Source organism: Dermochelys coriacea, chromosome 6 (assembly GCF_009764565.3).
Source record: "Dermochelys coriacea isolate rDerCor1 chromosome 6, rDerCor1.pri.v4, whole genome shotgun sequence".
NCBI lineage: Eukaryota > Metazoa > Chordata > Testudines > Dermochelyidae > Dermochelys > Dermochelys coriacea.
In genome coordinates this window covers 127,343,075-127,363,889 of record NC_050073.1, presented here as the reverse complement: position 1 = coordinate 127,363,889, position 20,815 = coordinate 127,343,075, and the positions used below count along the sequence as shown (strand labels likewise).

Sequence of the window (20,815 nt, the reverse complement as noted above, 5' to 3'; positions counted from 1 at the left end):
ATACATCCTGTGTCTAGCTTGGCAATGGTGTAGCTTCTAAATGTTGTGTTACAGTAATTCATTATGGATTCCACTGTTTATAAAGAAAAAAAATCGGGCACATTATTGATATGAATAAATGTTTTTTTACATTTTCCGTTTTCTTTCAGTTCTGTCCATACAATGATTTCCTTCATTCTCCAAAATTAAGATCTTCTCAAGGAATGCCAGTCAGTGATGATTTATTTTTTAGCAGAAAAAAAGCTTCAAGGAATTTATTTCAGAATAGTCTAGATCTTAACTCTGAGCATTCTCCTGTTTGTCCTGGTAAGTATCATTGTAGATAATTGTGTTTAAATAAGCAGAAGATCTGTTAGTGATCAGGTGCATTTAGGAAAACTTGATAAGACATCTGTACACATTTACAGCATTCTGAGAATGTTTAATCATTTGGTGATTTTTGTTTTTTTTAAACAGGAAGGCTCCAGTATTGAGTAAATAAAAACAGAGTTATTTCCTCAGATGCAGTAAATTGGCAAAGCTGTATTGAAATGATTGGTACTATGCTGATTTACAAGAACTAGAGTCAGATTCTTAATCCTGGTCTACACAGAAATTTGCACTGGTTTAACTAAATTTGTTTAACATCACACCTTTTGTTGAATCAGTTTAGCTTTTGTGGGCATACATGCCCTTAGTTTCAAAGTATGCAATTTAATTTGGCCATTTAAGAAATGATTAATAGGAAATAGTTCAGTCTTTTAACAACTAAAATGAATGACATAATTTCAGGGTGACCTTGAGTCAAGACCTTTCTCCTGATTTTAAAATGTAGAAAAAAATGCTGTATCACAATTTCTGTGTATCTCAGCAAGGAAACAGTTTTGACCAGAGTTCTTGCGCATTGTGTAAAATACAATTCAAACTTCAGATTGAATAGTAAATGAAAGAGCAATGGAACAGTTTGAGACAACTTCTCAATGGAAACAGTTTGAGAAAATGGTGATTTATTGCCATGGAAACTGTTCTAGCAAAGACCCTATTGAACCTTAATAAATGGAGCACTGAACTATAAATTGGGCAACATGCCGCCATGGTTACATTTATATAATGTATCCTTTTCAGAAATATGTTTTTGTCAGCAGTGAAATAGTTTTCTATTTTGTATATTCACATTTTCCCTTTCGTTGTGTTTTTTAATAATTGGTCGGCGATAGACATAAAGCTAGAAAGTACCTGAATAGTGTTTGGTGGTGAGAAGTGACTTTTGAGAACGGTTTTGAAGAATGAGATTTTTTTTTTTCCCTTTTAAAATAATTGGGAACCTTTTTAAAGATCAATTCTATAAAAAGATTGGACATTCAGTGCAATGCTTAACTTATGATAGCTATCTTTTGTATTCTAATAGTGAAAAGGCACATGGAGACACTGGGCAAGACCAAACTTGATTTGTTCCCTTTTCTTGGCAGTGCGCTGTTTATATTCAACCCCTGTTGGGGAGCATTGACATATTTGAAATTCCAAGCGTATTTACTATTCTGTTAAGAATGATGTCATTTTAAAGAAAAACTTCATATTTTTCTGTTTTTAAGGCATTTTTCTCCCCTTTATTTTTCCATATTCCAAGAAGAAATTATTTGTTTGGTTTTTGTTTCAACTACTACAAATCCCATTGTTGGTAATATGCCTTGATAGAACCACAGGCTTCTTTGCATGAGTGCCAGCCATTATTCTAGCTTATGTGCATGAAGAACATTATAAGGTTGCTTAGAAACTCATGAGTGCAGCACTGAAAACTTTCAAACTTTTCATTTAGGTTTTATTATCCGAATTAAAAATTTTTAATCACTGTTAATTAATAATATTTTTATAACTATTCAAAAAGGATTTTAAGTTTTTGTTTCAGTTCTTTTAGTTGTGTTTTTAAACTGCATATGGAGGTACTTGCTGACATTTTTTTTTTTTTTTCCTTTTGTAAGGCTCTCATCAGCCACATATTTCAGGGAAATGTGAACAACTTGGATATCCACAGATACGTGGAAAGAGTGGTAGTGTGGGTTCTGATTTACAACTTTTAGGATTAAATAACCATCGGCAAGATAAAGGTACATGAACTATAATCATACTCCACATTTCTGTACACCCCTTTGAGAGCGTTATTGTGTTGTCCTGTATCAGGTCTCTTAGTAAACGTTTTATTTTTATTTGGATGAAATATGATCTGGCAATTTTCTGTGTTTAGTAAAAGAACATAGATGAGATGAAAAACAAATAACTTGTAGTCAAAGTATAACCAAACACAAACATGGAAGTAGAATTTTTGAGAGACCAGGTAGCTTGTACTAAATACTTGAAATTAGATGATACAAACAATTCATCTATTACAGTGGTTCCCAAACTTGTTCTGCTGCTTGTGCAGGGAAAGCCCTGGCCCGGCCGGGCCAGTTCGTTTACCTGCCGCGTCCGCAGATTCGGCTGATCACGGCTCCCAGTGGCTGCGGCTCGCTGCTGCAGGCCAATGGGAGCTGTTGGAAGCGGCGCGAGCTGAGGGATGTACTGGCCGCGGCTTTCAGCAGCTCCCATTGGCCGGGAGCAACGAACCGCAGCCAGTGGGAGCTGTGATCAGCCGAACCTGCCGACGTGGCAGGTAAACAAACCGGCCCAGCCTGGCAGGGGCTTTCCCTGGACAAGCAGCAGAACAAGTTTGGGAACCACTGATATATTAACTTGCATCTCTCGCTCAAGTAAAGCTCTGACCTTCACTTATAATAGTTTGGGTAAATGTATTATTTTGCTACAAATTATTGCTGTAATAGTATACCCAACCAGAATTAAATGCCATTGTCGTCTTAATGGTATACTATTGAATCTAGCATTTTGACTGTTTTAGACTGATACTTTAAAGATGGTGATTGTCATGGACTTGATTATCAACTGTGGGTTTGTCTACATGGAGAGTAATTCTGGAATAGCTGTTAATGATTACCTCCAAGTGGGGATGCTCTTATTCCGCAATAAAAGTGCCTTTATTCTGAATTGGCTTAATCCATTTTGGATAAACCAATTTGGAATAAGAGCATTCACATGTGGAGTTATTCAGGAATAGTTAATCTACTTCAAATTCACACCCTACCTTATTCTGGATTAACTCTAATGTGTAGAAAAAGCTTTAACAAAATAATGCTTGATTCCTCCTAAAATTAGTTTTTTTCAGAGTATTTTAAAGCCTAATTGAAAGACAAGTTGGATAGAAAGAGAAGTAAAATTAAATTGTTGTTTGTTGTTAGAGGTTAATTAGTATAAATAATAATTTTTCATTCCTTCAAATATCAGTTTGTGCCAGCCTAAATTTTACCAAGACCCAACGAACTTTATGCAGTCCAGCAGAGCGTACTTTGTCCTTTCCAAGTTCTAACACAAACCAAGGAGCCTTCATTCTTCCATCTTATCCACTCTCATCACCTAGAAACAGTCCAAAGCACACCTTCCCTCCTGCTGAATCTCCAAAGAAGTCTCAAGATCATGCTGTTAACTTTTCAAATTCCTGGCCTCTTAAGAGCTTTGAAGGGTTGTCCAAGCCCAGTCCTCAGAAGCTTCTCAATCAAAAGTCGGGAGACAATGCAGGTAAAAATATTGCAGAAAAATAAAAGTTTATGGTCACACTTTGAAAGTGGTCTTCAAAAAAGTGTACGCAAAACCTGCATCTGTGTGAATGTATTGGGAAATGTGCACTTATCCTGCTTGCACATGTAAAGTGGTTTTTGCATATGCACTGTTGTGGGCACGTGGTCAAGAGCCAGCTTTTGAAAATTCGGCTTTTTTGTTTATACATTTAAAATAATACATTTGCAGTTAGATTAATCTAACTGTTTTTGCTTTTATACTCCAGATAAGTGCAAAAATATGTAATGTACTAGGCAAGAATTGTCTCAGTTGGAACACACTTAAAGGCTTGGCTACACTTGCGAGTTACAGTGCAATAAAGGAGCCCCTGGTGCCTTAGTTCACTACCCATCCACACTGGCAAGGCGCATAGAGCTCTCTGACTCCACAAGTGGTCCCTCCTAGTACTCCACCTCGGTGAGTGGAATAACGTTTTGTGCGCCCCCACTGGAGTGCCACAGCGCCAGTGTAGATGCCCTGGTCCTATAGTGCGCTCTGATCGGCCTCCAGAAGTGTCCTACAATGCCTGTTCTAGCCACTCTGGTCGTCACTTTGAACTCTACTGCCCTGCCCTCAGGTGACCAACCATCAGAATCGTCCTTTAAATTCTCTGGGAATTTTGAAAATCCCCTTCGTGTTTGCTCAGCCAGGCGTGGAGTGCTCTATCGCCCCTCTGCAGTTAGGGAAACCCATTTGTGCAAAGCCAGCCACAGTGTTGTGCACATTACCCGGAGTCGCTGTTCTTCTGAGCAGGAAGCGATTAATGGCCTTGCAAACTTGCATTAACATGATTCCAGCTGTCGACTTCCCCACTCCAAACTGGTTAGTGACCGATCAGTAGCTGTCTGGAGTTGCCAGCTTCCAGATTACAATTGCCACCTGCTTCTCCACCATCAGGGCAGTTCTCAATCTCATGTCCTTGTGCCACGGTGGGGGAGGGCTCCTCACACAGTCCTATGAAAGTGGTTTTTCTCATCCAAAAGTTCTGCAGCCACTCCTTGTCATCCCAGGCTTGCATGACTATGTGATCACACCACTCAGTGCTTGTTTCCTGAGCTCAAAAGCAGCATTCCACGGTGATGAGCATGTCCGTGAATGCCACAAGCAAACTCGTGTCATATGCGTTACTCGAGTCGATATAATCGTTGGAGCCATCACTGTCACTTTCGATCATAAGGAATAACTTGATTGCCAAACGTGACGTGCTGGCGAGACTCGTCAGCATACTCCTCAGCAGTTCGGGCTCCATTCCTGCAGACTGAAAGGGAAGACAGAGTGCGCAGCACAAAAAAGTTGAAAGATGGCGCCAAATGTGGATGGAAGCACAGGGATTGCTGGGATGCGAACCAATGCATCACAGGGCTTTGGGACAGGACTCAGAATGCCCTGCCTTCCCACCCCCTTCCCACAAGCCACAGCGCTAGAATGGGAAGAGGTGCTCTGTGGATAGCTGCCCATAATGTGCCACTCCCAATGCCGCTGCAAGTGCCACAAATGTGGTCACACTCATGCACTTGTTCCTGTCAGTGTGGATAGAAGCAGTGCTTTCCCTACTGCATTCTCCGAAGGTTCTCCGAAGGTGGGTTTAACTCAAAGCGCTCTACATCTGCAAGTGTAGCCATGCCCTAGTGTACCACCTATCTTCTGATTAAAAGAAGATAGAACGTGTAAAGAAAAACAATCTAAAAGACTTAAATGCAATAAAATACCTTAATGAATGAATATACAAGAAAATGATACTCATTGCATTTTGCCTTTTTTCCCTTTTTAACCTTTATTTGGAAACTTCTGTATTCAATGACCAGTCCTCACAGTTTCACACCTATTTAAAATCTAATTAAGACCAAATGTACTTATAATTGGAATTTTTATGCTAATTCCATTCCAGTTTCAACATCAGTCATTGCCATTAACGGTCAGTGTAAGACCTTGTCCATGCAAGGAAGTTGCACTGGCTTAAACTGAAATTGTTTTTAAACTGATTTAGTTAAACCTTTGTCGAGACCCTCTTATTTTAGTTTAAGGGCAGCTTATTTCAGTTTCTTAGGGCACGTCTTCACTGGCAACATTTAAAGCACTGCCGCAGCAGCGCTTTAAAATGGCTTGTGTAGTCACGGCGCTCCCAGCGTTCTCTCAGCGCTCTAAAAACCCCACCTCCACAAGGGGCGCAGCTCCCAGTGCTGATCAACTGTCTATACTGGCGTGTTACAGCGCTGAAAGTTACAGCACTCGGGTGTGTTTTTTCACACCCCTGAGCAAGAAAATTGCAGTGCTGTAAAGTGCTTGTATAGACAAGCCCTTATGCTGATTCTTAGGTTATGTCTACACTACACAGCTTTTAGCTACATGGCAAAACTTATCTTTCAGGTTTGTTTTTTTTAAAGTGCCTCTGAAAGACAAAAGTTTTGTCGTTCAGTTGCCAGTGTAGACATCTGTGTTAAGTGTTAAGCCCCCCCGAAAGACACAAGTTTTGCCAGCGACAAGGACCACTGTGAACAGCGCGTTGTCAGCAGGAGCGTTATCCAGCCAATGATGCAAATGCCGCTCATTGGGGGTGGAAGATTTTTGTCGGCAGGAGAGCTGATAAACAGGAGCTATGCTGCCTGACTTTTAGCAGCACGGCTGTAGTAACACAGCCATGTCACTAAAAGCTGTGTAGTGTAGATATAGCCTTAATGTATTTAAACTAAAACAAAATGGTCCTGATTAAAACCGAACCAAGAGTGATCACACAGCTTTTTGCAGAGGTTTAACTAAATCAAGTTAAAATCACAAGTTTAAGTTCAACCAGTGAAGTTTTCATTTGTAGAAAAGTCCTAAGTTAGTTATTGGCAGTTTTCCCCCTAAAGTGACTGTCCTGATGAAGCACAGCTATTAATAGCTGACTTTTTGCATGCCTAGCCTGTTGTTTTCAGTAGTTGTGCCATTTGTTCTTTCATTAGAATAGTCGTCTTAGCAAAGCAGTTTCCACAGCATTTATCATGGAACCAGACAACTTTTACTTATTCAGGATTCAGAAAGATAAATCTAGAGCACTATTTAATGTGTATATTTTGTTCCCTCAAAACATATGTAAATAGATCAATTTACATCTCCTGAGAGAAAGTATCCTGGAGAAATGGGAAACACTTTTGTAAGCCGCTGCCAGTGTAATAAGGTTACTGTAATGGCAGAGTGTAGGGCAAAGATGCTAGAAAGTTGGCAAGCAATGAAAATACCTGAGTAAGGAACCAGAAGATGTTCAATATAGTATCTCTTAACATATTTTGTAAAACAAACTAAAATACAATATTGAAAAACATGGATGCGTAACTAAAATATCAAAGGCTTACTTTTGGCCATTCTTTATGACCTTTCACATATAAGTAGGGTCCTATCAAATTCATGGTCCATTTTGGTCAATTTCACAGTCATAGGATTTTAAAAATTGTCAATTTCATGATTTCAGCTATTTAAATCTGAAATTTCACGGTGTTGTAATTTTAGGGTCCTGGCCCAAAAAGGAGTTGGGGGTGGGGGGTGTTGTGGTACTGCTACCCTTACTTTTACACTGCCTCCTGCAGAGCTGGGCACCTGCCCAGCAGCTCTGCTCTCTGGCCACACAGTTCTGAAGACAGCTCGGAAGTAAGGGTGGCATACTATGACCCCCCTTAAAATAACTTTGTGACCCCCCTGCAACTCCCTTTTGGGTCAGAACCCCCAATTTGAGAAACACTGGTCTCCCCCCGTGAAATCTGGACCTTTATGTGCTTTTACTCTATATGGTACAGATTTCACGGAGAAAGACACCAGATTTCACTGTCCGTGACATGTTTTTCATGGTTGTGAATTTGGTAGGGCCCTAATCATAAGTAATTTACCTAACAATAGATAATTGGATGATCTGTAAGTTTTGAAGAAAGCTAGTTTCTTTGACAAGTATCTTCTTGAGTTATATTAAGTTTTCTCATTAGTAAAGACAAATTTTGTAAGATACTAGCCAGGTATTCTGTATGCATACACTCTTCCCACTCTCTGTTGTTTGAAACAAAAACTGCCTTTGGTAGCTGTTCTAGAAAAGTGAAGATGGCTGGATTTTTTAAAAACAAAGTACCTAATGCTGTTAATCTTTTAAAATAAGCTTTTGATAAATCAATGAAATATCTTTTACCAGGTAAAGTTGTATAGAAGTTGAAAAAAAGAACAGCATGCTGTTATATTTTTTAAAAAAATTAGTCATGCAATCATTATTATTTTTCTCCACATGTATAGTTTTAATTCAGGAATTCACACTCAAAACCCATTGTGAGTTACTGAATTTTGCAAACTTCCAAGTAATTGAAAACCTGGAATAAAAAAGTGAGGATTATGCGTCACAGAATGTACTTCAATTAATTTTGTCAACTATAATTTAGTATTAATTATTAGATACTTCATGGTATGCTGACATACTTTAGCATAGTTTGTAAAAATGATGACATATTAGTAATATGAGAGGGTTTTTTTTTTCCCATACAGGCAGTTAGATATGGCCAATTTTATGGGAAGGTTATAAAGCATGTGAACAAATAAGTTGATTTGAGTTTACTGTATATCAATAAATAGAATTATGAAATCTCAAAGGACAGGCCTAAACAAATATATGCATCTTATTGGTGTCATTAGGTTTCTGTACCTCATCTGTGTCATGAGCTATTTATTGGCATATTCCGTGTGCAACAAAATTACAGGGTAGAATTTCCTAGTGAAAAATGTGCTGCTTCAACCAAATGTGCCCTTAAAATATTTACATAACTAAACTTTGCGTCACAAGTGTGTCTCTTCAGTAAGGGAAAAATCACCTCTTCTAAAAAATACTTTTGCTGTGTTTCGTGAAAATTGAATATGTATTTTCTCCTATTGAGTGATGTGTTCCACTGTTCTTCTGAAATGGTGACGTATGTCTGTATCTTACCTAGGGGAAAATGCACAGGAAAAGCATTCTCCAATTCAGCTTAAACCAGCCTTGGTGAGATCGCCAGCTTCACGGAGAGGATTGAATGGGACCAAACCTGTCCCCCCAATACCAAGGGGGGCAAGCCCGTTGCCTGATAAATCTGAGTTAAACACAGCGAGACAGAAAAATGAAGAGTCTGAGGATATTTGGAAGAGTGAAAAAGACAAGAAACTTGCAGTTGATCTTTCAGAATTAAATGTCAATCATAAGGAGTCAGACCAGGAAGAGGTTGGATTTAAATGTGATTTTACATACTTTAAAAAGATGCTAGAATATAAATTTTATAAACAAACAAAAAATAACCCCCACCCCACCCCAAACACACACACACACCAAACCCAACCCTCTTTAAAACCTCAGGTGTAGAAGAAAAATATATATGTATGTTCACTGCTGTACTCTTTGTGACCATGTCATGAATACCAAAAGACTACATTAAGATAATGTTATGTGTCTGGGAGAAACTAACTAAAGCAATGAAAGTCAGTATTGAAGGACACTCTCTGTGCCCTGGGCATATGCTCATTTTACTTACCTATTTTGAGGTTCTCAAATCACTATGTTGACATTCTCCATTATAGTACCATGACATGAGTTAGATATTTACACAATCTGACACAGTTTTTCTTTGATTTTGTCCAAGGTGAAACCACAGTGCTACCCTTTAAAATAGGACTTAAATAATTAATCCTTTATTTTTATTTAATAATTTTATATAAAATACCACTTGATTACTGTGACTTCTATTTTACTTACAGCAATCTCTTGTTCAGACTCTGTTCACCTGTAAAGTTTGTTGAAGTGCACTGTCACTGATGCAGCCTAGCACATCATTGCTGCAGTCCTTGACACATGATTAAATTTCCATGGAGTGAAATGAGAAAATGTGATCTAACATATGAATTAGATGAACTAGGGTGTCGCCTCTGGAGTCATTCCAGTGTATCGTGTCAGTCCATAATGTGGAGCCATTATGATGTTAACACAGCTGTAATACAGAATCCATATAAGACAGTAGGTATAGATCATGCCTGATTTGGCTCTCCTCAGGGGATGACAAACACACATTGTATGGAAAATTGTAATGCATCTCCAATACATTAAGTTAAAGCTTCATTTTATATTAATAAATGATCATTTTTAAATTTTTATCCAGTGGGGTTTCATCCTCTGAAAATCACAAACTCCTGTATATAAAGAAAGAAAAGCAGTACATTAAATTAGGGATTAAAGCAATCCATAAATATACCTACCAAACTAGAAGTCAATGAAGCTGGGGTGGCAGTGGGGCGGCTGTCTCAGTTTGCATCTTTTACTCCCAAGATCTTAAAAAAAACAAAAAAACAAAAAAAACCCAGACAAAGGGTCACTAGTGAACAGGCACGGATGCATGCCAAGGTACCCCATATTCAAATTAATCCTAGGTCTCTACTTAACTTCTTGTGGCTCTCAAAAATCCACCGGTTGGTCCCCATGTTTAACCCATAAAGATGGTGTTTTTGGGCTAAGGGAGGAAGGGGTTCTGAGCTTGCTAGGTTAGATGGGAAGGTGTTTTTGAGCCTATGGGTGGGGTGGGTTGGTTGGGGAGTAAGGGGTTTCTGAGCAGTGAGGTTTGACTGGAGGACGCTGAAGAGAACGTGGGGAGCTCTGACCCAGAAGTGGGTCGGGAGGGTTGATTGTGGGAGAATGGGGTGAATTGGCAAATGAAGGTGTGAATATGATGGATTGGTGTGCGTGAGTGTGGGGGCCTTGAGTGGGTGGAAGTCTCTAGTGAGAGATTGGAATGTGAGAGAGGAAACCGTGAATGGGACAAAACAGTAAGGGGGTCCAAGGTAGAAATACTGTTTTCCTGATCCCACCCTTTATTGTAATTTGTCCCAACCTCCCTCCAACTCCTCCCCCACAAAATCCTGCCTCGTAATACCACCTACCAGTGCCCTTGTTTCCTATTCTGAGTATTTCCTGTAAGGAGAGGGGAGAAGATGCAGTGGAATGGGGCTGTTGTAGCTGTAGTTTCATGACTTTGGGTTAGCAGCCTTCACTTTTAGACTGGGGTGAGACTCACCTTTGCAGTTCTTCCACAACTGGCTAGCTCGGGGAGCAAAAATCAGAGGTCCCTTCCACAGACTGCCATTGAGCCAGTTAACTCTTCTGTTTAACATGAGCCTATTTAAGAAAATTATTTAAAAAAAAAAAAAAAAGAGTGATAGTGTGTTTGTGTGAGGAACCTTTCATTTTAAGCTTTGCAGAACATAACTAGATATGATGTGCATACAGCATTTGGGTTTGCATTGGTTGTACTATTAAATTGTGCATGTCTGTTTCACTTTATAAGAATAATGATCTCTGACATTAAGAAAATAAATAACATTCTGATACATTGAATCCATATAGATTACTTTGCCCAAAGGGGGCATAGACACAGCACTGTCAATGTACAGTGAATAAAAATTAAGATTTTAGAAGCAGGCTTGTATTTGACAACTGGTTCCTGTGTTTGTGAATTATACATGCAGCATGTAAACTCTGACGTTGTTTTCAATTCTGTTTAGATGCAGAGTTCACTTAGGTCTCTCCGTAATAGTGCAGCTAAGAAGAGGGCAAAACTGAGTGGTAGCACTTCAGATCTCGAGAGCCCCGATTCTGCGCTTAAGCTTGATCTGACTATGGACTCCCCTTCCCACACTTCCTCTCCAAATATGAGCTCTTACAGTGAAAGTGGAGTTTACAGTCAGGAGTCTCTGACTTCGCCAGTGTCCACAACCCCACAAGGAAAGATAATGTGAGTGTAATTTATATGTCAAACCCACATTGAGAATTGAGGTAATTGCTGTTAGGGTTAGTTAAATATTGAATGGTGGGAAACCTGTATTTTTTTTTAATGACATTGGTTTGCTTAGTGCTTAGATTTTATGTGGGAGTTATTCCCAGTTAAAATACAGCATGCTGTGCTGCTGTGGTTTAATATTGTTTTAATTCATTCCTGCTTTTTCTTTGATCCAGTGCCAAGCTCTAGCTATAGTAACACAAAGTAGCTGTTCAAGCCCTGCAGTTGCTATTAAATATTTTATAATGAAGCTGAACCACAGGCTAAATAAATGAGTAAAACAGAATGAATCAGGAGGAGGAGGAAGAGGTTTTCTTATTGCAACCTGGAAAGTTAATCAGGAATGCATTTTCTTAAACAGATTTTTGGGTGGGGATGAAACAAATAATTTAAATTTTTTTCATTGTTGCTAAACCTGAATATCCACTAATGCAGCATTTGCATTGTAATATTAATTGCGGAGAATTGTTTTCTATGTAATGCCTTCGTTCTCTCAGCTCCTTTGCAAAGAAATAGATAGTGTATTGATGGAATTTGTTTTGATGGTGCACTAAGGTTGAGCAGTTAGCTGCAGTATGTACTTATTTTTAGTTTTGTAAAATGAAGTGGGAAATATTTTGCCGAGTGTTGCAAGTACAGCCTCTCCTTACCTTCTTCCGAGCACATGGCCAAGCTGCATTGAGCTCAGGCCTGAAGAACGTAATGTAAAAATCCAACAGAAAAGACCTCTGGCTTGCCGTGTTGTTGCAGCATGGGCTCTGACCAGAAGTGATAGGAACAGTATTCTGTAATATAGAACATTTCCATTAGTTCCCGACATAGCAGCCTTAATGTATGACAGTGCTCACAGCTAATGCAAGTCTAGTCCACCAGGGTGGATATGACCTATATAAGGAAGTTTGAATTTGGGCAAGAGTGACAGAATACCAGGAGTCATTAAATATCTTGAAGTTTCTTTAAGAGAGTTTAGTTCAGATGCTGATGTAGGCCTTGCTGGAGCCCTAGGCATAGCAAACAGGCTGAACTATAGTAGGCCTGGACATGGTAGCATAGTAATACACTAGGTGTCAGCTAACCAAGTAAGCACATTCATGACCTGAGAGGATGGTACAAGAACACAGAGAGGTCTCAAATAACTTCATAAACAAATGCCCATAAGAGCTGGTAGTAGGGTGCCAGCTAGGCCTACAGCTGGCTTTCCAGCATTGGAGTTTGAAATTCTGTGTTCACAGAACAAATAACAGTATGGGCAGGAGAAATGGAAACTTCTCCCATATACCTGCCTCATGTAATTTTTTGCTCTTAGAAGTTGCTACTCAGAGTGGAGGGAATGGTGAACCTGATCGTTACCAAATTAATTCTCTTTCTCTAATCTGTAGTAAATGTGACCATTTCTGGTGATGTGCTGGAAATGTTTTGTACCCAACATCTTGTGTTTTCACTTTAGGTGAAAAATGTTCTTAGGCAGGGCTCCTAGTGCCATTCAGAAATATATTTATAGAAATTATTTTGTATTGCAGCAGCTCAGACATCTTTCCTCTTCTTGGATGCAAATCATGTCCAGCAAGCCTGTCTTCAGCAAGGAATAGAAGTACTAGCATAGTAGAACAGAGCTCCAGTGCAGGTAATTTGTTGTGCAGAAAAAGAAAGATATAACTAATTCGGTTAAAATGAAACCATTTTAATTAAGGCTCTGTCCAGTATTTTCATAATAAGGCCCACTTAAGTAGTATCTAATTTTGTCTGGTCTTATTTGACCTATTCAATCTTAGCCCAGAAGGTGTTTTTTTTTTTTTTTTTTTACTCTATTAGATTTTAATCGACCATTTTGAAATCGTACTGTGGGCTTGGGTATGAGAGGAGACTTCTGTGTTGTTTCTTTCCCTTTTCCTGTAACACAGCTAGGGCATGTTAAAACTAGCCTCAACCCTGCAGAGATCAAAAAAATTGATGATTTGAGGGTTTTTTATTTATGAAATAGTGATGCACCATTTCAATGATACATACTGAACACTTCACTATGGATTCTGTTGTGCAGGGATAACATTTCATGATAAATCAACCTCTGACGTGAGCATAATTGGCCAACGTCTGAACTATGGAAATGGATCTGCTGATTATGAAGATGACAAGCAGAGAGAAGTGTCACCTTGTGTTTTTAAAGGTCAGAACAAAGAGCATCAAAGGCATTGTAAACCTACAAAAGGTTAGTGAGCTTCCTATGTTTTGTGACTTCCTATTTATGGCAAAAAAAAACCCTCAAACATTTGTTAGCTTTTTATAAATCAAATATTTCATGGAATTCAACTAGGTCCTATAATTACAATCTCTATTTAGCTTAACATATATTTGTGAAATTAACAAGCTGTTAATTAACAAGTGTTAGGTAACTGTTAAAGTCTCAGGGATAGGAAAAGACTTGAAATGAATGATCAGAATCTCACTTTTCTCAGCCAAAATATGGATATAGCTATATATGTTTCATTTTTTTAATTAAGCCATCATTATTGGTAAAGTTCAGGCAGATAAATCATAAGCTTTTGTGTTTAAGTTCTAATGAGGTCTTGAAAAGTTGCATTGATTTAGCACTAGGCACATATTAGTAATATACAAAAGCTACTGCTCCCTGCATCATAACCAGCTTACCTATGGTTAAAGGATTTTGTCTTTTATGTATTTCTCTGATTCTGGCCATTGTTAGCATGCAGCCATGATAGTGTGTCTTTTTGACCAAGAAAGCTAAAAATGAAAGTCAAATTAAGGGATACAGTCTTCACCTTTTACATTACTTAAAATCTGGCTGATTGGTAGTGACTAAAGTAAATATCCTGTGGCAGTATTTTAGTGTCCGATGTGAAATGTAATGGCCTTATCTCAAAGCCTGATAGACATGTGTGATGTATAAAGAAAGTCTCCAAGAGAATCTGTTCCCAAAGAGTATGGTTTTCTGCTCTTTTTTTCTTTTTCTTTTTAACATTAAAAATTTGGGGACTTATCTATCCTGCAAACTCTCCAGTTAGCATAGATATAGTGACATGATGCCATTACAAGAGACTGAAATCTGAGCAATTGGAGTGAAGGAGGGGAAAGGGATTTTAGTCAGACTGTTTAACACTTTTGTTTGTTAACACCAGTTTAATTCCTGTTGCCTATGAAACACCATGACGATAAGTAGGGTGACCAGATGTCCCGATTGTATAGGGACAGTCCCGATTTTTGGGTCTTTTTTCTTATATCGGCTGCTATTACCCCCCACCCCGTCCCAATTTTTCACACTTTCTGTCTGGTCACCCTAACTGTAAGCCATCTGGAACAGACACCGGCTTCTTTCTTCTTTGTACAACATGTAGGACAATCCTTGGTTAGGTTCAGAGCTGCTACTGTAATATAAGTAATATTTGGCTAAAGATACAATTCTGGCTAAAGAACCATGGCTGTTCAGTTAAGGTATAGAAGCTTGCACTAAATAGCTTGTTAGAACCTCAAGAAGTTATTCAATAAAAGCAGAGAAGACCAGGCTTGATGTACCTGATATTTTTTTGGTATAAAAAAAACCAGCAACTAATAACCTTTTTTTGGGGGGGGGGTGAAGTAGGGGATAGAGAGAGTAGAGGAGACATTAACCCCTCCCCCAAAACAAACCAGTTCCAGGCTTTCTATTATGTTATCACACACACACACACACACACAGAGTGGGGGTGGGGAGGGAGTAAAAGCAAAAACCAATCATTTGCTGGTCAGTTTCAACAGCATCAGCCCCATCTCCCTACAGTGAACTTTCCATAGGGTAGGAGTTAGATGGAGGTTGAGTCAGAAAACAGAACAGCTCTCATGGGACAGAGTCTTAAAGGGCTTAAGAATTCTTTTGACTCTCCAGTTTGTGCAGGCCTGGCTTGGTCTCAATTCTTTGTGCTAAAAAGTCTTTGTTATAGACTGTCAGATATAATCACAACAATAAGATAAAGTCAGGCTTGCAGCAACGCAGCATCTATTTGCCATAACATTTTTTGACTTATTTGTGATTTTTCCAGTGAGTGATCTGACTTTCCTCAAGCTGAAAATGTTAGTAACTCCACGGGAGTTATTTAATGCTAAAGAATGTTATGGCAGTCTGCCATTGTTACTGATTGACATTGCCATATATGCAAACAGTGCAACCGGAATTAAAATATAAAATATAAAATGTATGTTAAGTGAAAAATTGACTAACTGCTAAATTGTGCAGTAATCAACACAAAGTGCTCTGGAACAGAAAATCAGTAGTTTTCAATTGATGCTAAATTGGCACAATTGTGCTGAATTATTGGAAAAAGAGTTAGGTGTGTGGGAAATTCTGTAAAGCGAGTTGGTATTTAGTGTATTTGAAAGTAATGATATTTAGAATATGTGATATAGTACTTTTCTTCTGAGAATTTCAGCGTTAAGTAATACTCTAGTAAATTAGAATTACAGTCCTGCATAAAAGTGATTAATCAGTTGAAACTAAGTTTGGTAAGATGATACTTTGGAAGAGTGCAATACATAGTAATGGATAAACTACATGATTTAGCTCTTCTTTGTATGTAATTTTTAGGATTTACAGGGTCAACATCTAGTTTACAGCAAATTAACAACCTAGACTTCATTTCACCGAGTGCCCTGTCTGAAGATTCTGTAGTAATTGTTGGAAAAGGTATTTTAAAAAACCTTTTTTTCTCTATATATGCAATACAATTTTAGTATAGAAACAATAGTATAGTATTTTTGGAGTCAGGAGAAGGGGAGTTGAAATGAGTTCATTCAAATGTTTATTATTTAAAGATTAAACAATCCCCAATTTTTAAAATAAATTAAAAGTATTAAAGTTCAAAAAAAGTATTGGAATTACTGAATATTTTTACATTCTTAATGAGAAATGTAATATACACTGTACCAATGTTCCGTCTAATTTTTGAGAGGCCATGTGCGCAAAAAATTTCTTCTGTGCAAATTGTTGTGCTTCTGTGCAAATCTTTGTGCGAGATGTGCAGGGTTTAGGATCTGTGTGCGTGCGCACGCGCTCACAGTTTAGAGGGAACAGTGCACTGTACTACAATATTAGCATTAAATAACAAAGAACAGTAAGAACATGTGAGGACCAAATTTTGCACATATACCCACACACAGAAAAAGTCTCATTGCAGTCAGTGGAAATGCATAATGTAACTTGGAGTAGAATTTGGCACTAACGTTATAGCAACCCAAGTTTTATTTTCTGGAATTTATTTTTGCTTTGCTTTAGTTTGTTACTGAGTGACTTCTGCTGTGTGAAAATGACCTCTTGGTGAGGTTACAATATGATAACCATTTCAGGTGTTTTTGGAAGCCCCCCATCTGCGCCATTAACATACAGCCAGTCCATGATATCGTGTGTGGAGAACGGAGACGTCCTTTCTCTCAAACAAGGCATTGAGCCTCTATCAGGGATCTATGGGAGAGCTGTCCAGCAGAACAGTGCACCTTTCCTTGATACTGAAAATGAGAAAGATGTAAGAGTGTAAAACAGATTTAATTGTTTTTCAAGTGTCACTAGTGAATATAGTTTTATGTTCTCCAGATACTGGTAAATAAATGTTTGATTAAAGTACAGTCATCGATATCTCAGGTGTCTGGTAATGGAATAGAGCTTTTTATTTCTAGGTCTCTGATCTAATTCCAGCACAGGCTGGAGACTAAAGCTGAGTGAATAATGAGGAATCATTTGTCAATATCTTGATGACCTCTGAACAAAATGTTGCTTTGTCAGTTTGCACACTTCAGTAAACATTTGTGAATAGTTTTGTTTGTACAAATGTTCACACAAAGTTGTCTTTAGACCTGAAATAGAGATTTATTTTATTTCTTCAGTCTTTTTATGATGATTCAAACAGATTAAAGGGCTAAATTTGGTGAAGGAATTCAATTGGTTGTTGCAAATGTTCAATTCAATGCAGTTGTTTGTTCAGCTGTAGCAGGTACTGAAATGTATCAACATCACGAAATATCCATTAAAATTGTTACTAATTAGCAATTTTTGTTAACACTCTGAGCAAAGAGACCAAGGATTGAAGGGACATGGAGAATGAACTTCCCACTAGCCCCTAAGGTAGTCCCTTCCTTTCATGATCAGGATATTTTGGCAATGCAGTATGAGGAACTAGCTGCTGTTACTGACCATCATCTGTTGTGTGGACAAAGAGAGGACTGCAGTTTGCAGACTTTTAATCGAACATCATTCATAAACCATACATTCCCTGTAAATAATCTTCTCAGTGTCTGCACTGTGGAGAGATTTCATGAAGAGCTGTGCTGCTACTTACATCTTGTTCAACTTTCCTATGACTTTGAACATTAATATTTATTTGTATAAAATAACACAAGGTAAAGATACTTCTTCAAAAAGAAAATCACACTTCTTCCTGAAAATGCACGTCAAGTAACCTCTAAGGTTGCTAAAATTTAAAGAAATTAATGACCATTTATTTGTTTTCTCACTTTGTTTAATCTGTGCACTTGACTGCATTTTTAATAGTCAGTTTCACTATTTCCTTATAGATAAGGGAGAAAATTACAAACTGAAAATACTCCTAGACTTTAAGGCCAGAAGGGACCATCGTGATCATTTAGTCTGACCTCCTGCACATCGCAGAACCTCACTTGCCCACTTCTTCAATAGGCCCATATCCTTTGGCTGAGTTACTGAAGTCCTCAGATCTTGATTTAAAGAGTTCAAGTTACAGAGAACCCACCATTTACCCTTAAACATAAATAGGAGATCATAAGAACCCTTAAAGTAATTTTTAAAATAATCAGGTCACACAGTTTGAAGATTGCTCTATCAAAAAATTGATAGTTTAAAAAAAGTCAAACAATTGAAGTTGGGCTGGACTCCATACTCTTTACTCAAATTAGTAACTAGTTATTCACACAAGTAGTACCATAAAATCTAGGGGTTCACAGTTCTGCTCCCCCAATAACTTAATTATTCATAGATTACCACGAAGGATTATTTCTGTACTGCAAAGAGTCTCGTACTCATTTTACATGATATAAGTAGTCCCACACTGCTCACAGTGCATAGAGGTAAGCACATGCACAAGTCTTTGCAGGAATGGGTCCTAAATTAACGTAAATAATTCCCAAATGCACTGTGGAGTAGTAGTAGAAATTGTGAGCCCCTTTGTTTAGCAAAGAAGATTCCCAGTCCTAAGTTATTGACTGAACTGTTTCAGTTCAATTATATTTTACAGTGGGACTTTTCCTGTTTTGTGCAGATGAAAGTTGCCATTTCAAAATCTGCCCAGGATAAGATGAGGCAGAAGAAGAAAGAAGAAAAAGAACAGAGTCATAAAGAACATCAGGAAGTCAATGATGTGGGAAAAAAGGAACGAAATCCCTGGGAACGACTTAGACATAGTGAACCAGAGAAAATGGCAACAGAAAGTAATGTTTAGTATTTTGTCAATTTAATGGCATACTATTAAATGGTGTTGACTAAGAAGTATGTTCTAAATCTGGTATAACAACACTAATTATTTAAGGTTATGACTACCCAAAATGACATCAGGTATTACTGAAATTTTATGCTACAATATAATCTCCTTCGTGAGTTTATTTGTTGTTGGATATAAAATACTAACAATAATAAGGAAAAAGAAAAGGAGGACTTGCGGCACCTTAGAGATTAACAAATTTATTTGGGCATAAGCTTTTGTGAGCTACAGCTCACTTCATCGGATGCATTCAGTGGAATGCATCCAATGAAGTGAGCTGTAGCTCACGAAAGCTTATGCCCAAATAAATTTTAGTCTCTAAGGTGCCGCAAGTCCTCCTTTTCTTTTTGCGAATACAGACTAACACGGCTGCTACTCTGAAACCAATAATAAGGAAGGAATTTATGACAGATAAGTTCATTGTTTCTGAGATCTTTATAGAGTACAGCATAGTACTAAGAAATAGCGACCTCTTCCCTTTTTCTGATTTTCCTGTTCTTTCTCTGTTTTGTAGGTTTAAGTTTTTATGGAGATGTGTTAATAACATCCAAGAATGAGTCGTTATCTTTCGAAGATGTTGCCTTCAGTACTCCACTAAAAAGAACATCCAGTTTAAGGCAGACACAGTCTTCAGTCTTGCTAGATTCAGGTAAGCTGTTACAGTTAATTAAATGTAAAACACTGTATTAAAGTGTTCGGATGCTGGCAGATGAGACAAACCCATAGTGTAATCAGTCTTAATGATTTATTTTAAAACTGAAGTTTCAATAATTTTTTCTATTACAGGGATAATGTGCAAACTTGTGTATGTCCTTACATTTTAGTTCAGTGCTAGCTACCACTTCTTATTACTAACGTTACAGAGAATAAACCTACATTTTGCAGGTATAGAACAACGCTTCAAATACGTTTTTCACATCTCCATCTTCCTTTGTGGAAGAGGCAGATACATATCCCAAAACTGAAAGCAGTTACAAATACAATTTTTACTAAAAGATTGAAACCCACATTAAAATAGCATAAAATCCTGATTCAATGTTATGTGTGGTAACCGAATGGAGGGAAAAAGACACACGCATCATGTGGAAGTTTGGCCCTACTGAAGTCAATGGCAAAACTCCCACTGACCTCAAATAGAGCTAGGATTTCACCCAAAGTTTATCATATGATGATTGCTGATTTAGCAAAATAGCACTAAGGCTTAGATGCTAAAGTTGCATCCCTGACACCAGCTAAGGCCCTCAGGTCCTGATCCTACAAAGACTTGCACATCTGCTTATACTTAAGTACATGAGTAATCCCATGTAATTGACATGTAATCAGTAAAAATTAAGCACATGCGACTGACGCCTTAGATGCTATACCTACGAGTGTAGAATAAATATACCTAAAAACATAACTGCCACTTTAACTCCTTAGTCCCTGACTCTCTTTACTCAAGATACTTGAGAAGCTGCACAGAGGTTGTAAGAATCATTATTGGGTGGAGGGTTCTAGGATTTTTTTTTGTGATATGACTTCCATGGCAATGCTCAGTCTCAGTAACTTCTTCCAGAATAGCACACAGCCATTTTCTCATAAAGTTTATTGTGTTTGTTCCTGAGCAGGGCATGCCTGCCATCCTGACATTTTTAGCTCTTCATATATTATCTCATTCCTAACATTCCATGATGAAGACAGAGCAATGGTGCAGCTACAGCTCAATTCTGCTGCTGTCAGCTCCCTACATTTCTGCAAAGTTCTGCCCCAATCCAGCCCAGTTGGGGGTTACAACAAGCTGGGGGATTCTGTAGTGTTTGCCAACTGTCAGTGGTCCCCAGGGACCCTCCAGTAAGTATGGATAGTCAGAGTGCAGTGCACAGGGGACTGCAGGAGTGGTGG

General features: G+C 38.1%; 1 protein-coding gene across 1 annotated transcript in view; it reads left to right on the top strand.

The window, feature by feature from the left end:
• Positions 1-20,815, top strand: part of TOGARAM1 (TOG array regulator of axonemal microtubules 1) — a 73,276-nt gene that overhangs the window by 16,989 nt on the left and 35,472 nt on the right. The window contains exons 2-11 of the mRNA XM_043515955.1: positions 150-306; positions 1,959-2,084; positions 8,580-8,845; positions 11,170-11,399; positions 12,965-13,068; positions 13,483-13,650; positions 16,018-16,116; positions 16,776-16,951; positions 18,716-18,884; positions 19,449-19,583. Coding sequence (XP_043371890.1) covers positions 150-306; positions 1,959-2,084; positions 8,580-8,845; positions 11,170-11,399; positions 12,965-13,068; positions 13,483-13,650; positions 16,018-16,116; positions 16,776-16,951; positions 18,716-18,884; positions 19,449-19,583 — 1,630 coding nt within the window. The remainder of the gene's footprint in view (positions 1-149; positions 307-1,958; positions 2,085-8,579; positions 8,846-11,169; positions 11,400-12,964; positions 13,069-13,482; positions 13,651-16,017; positions 16,117-16,775; positions 16,952-18,715; positions 18,885-19,448; positions 19,584-20,815) is intronic.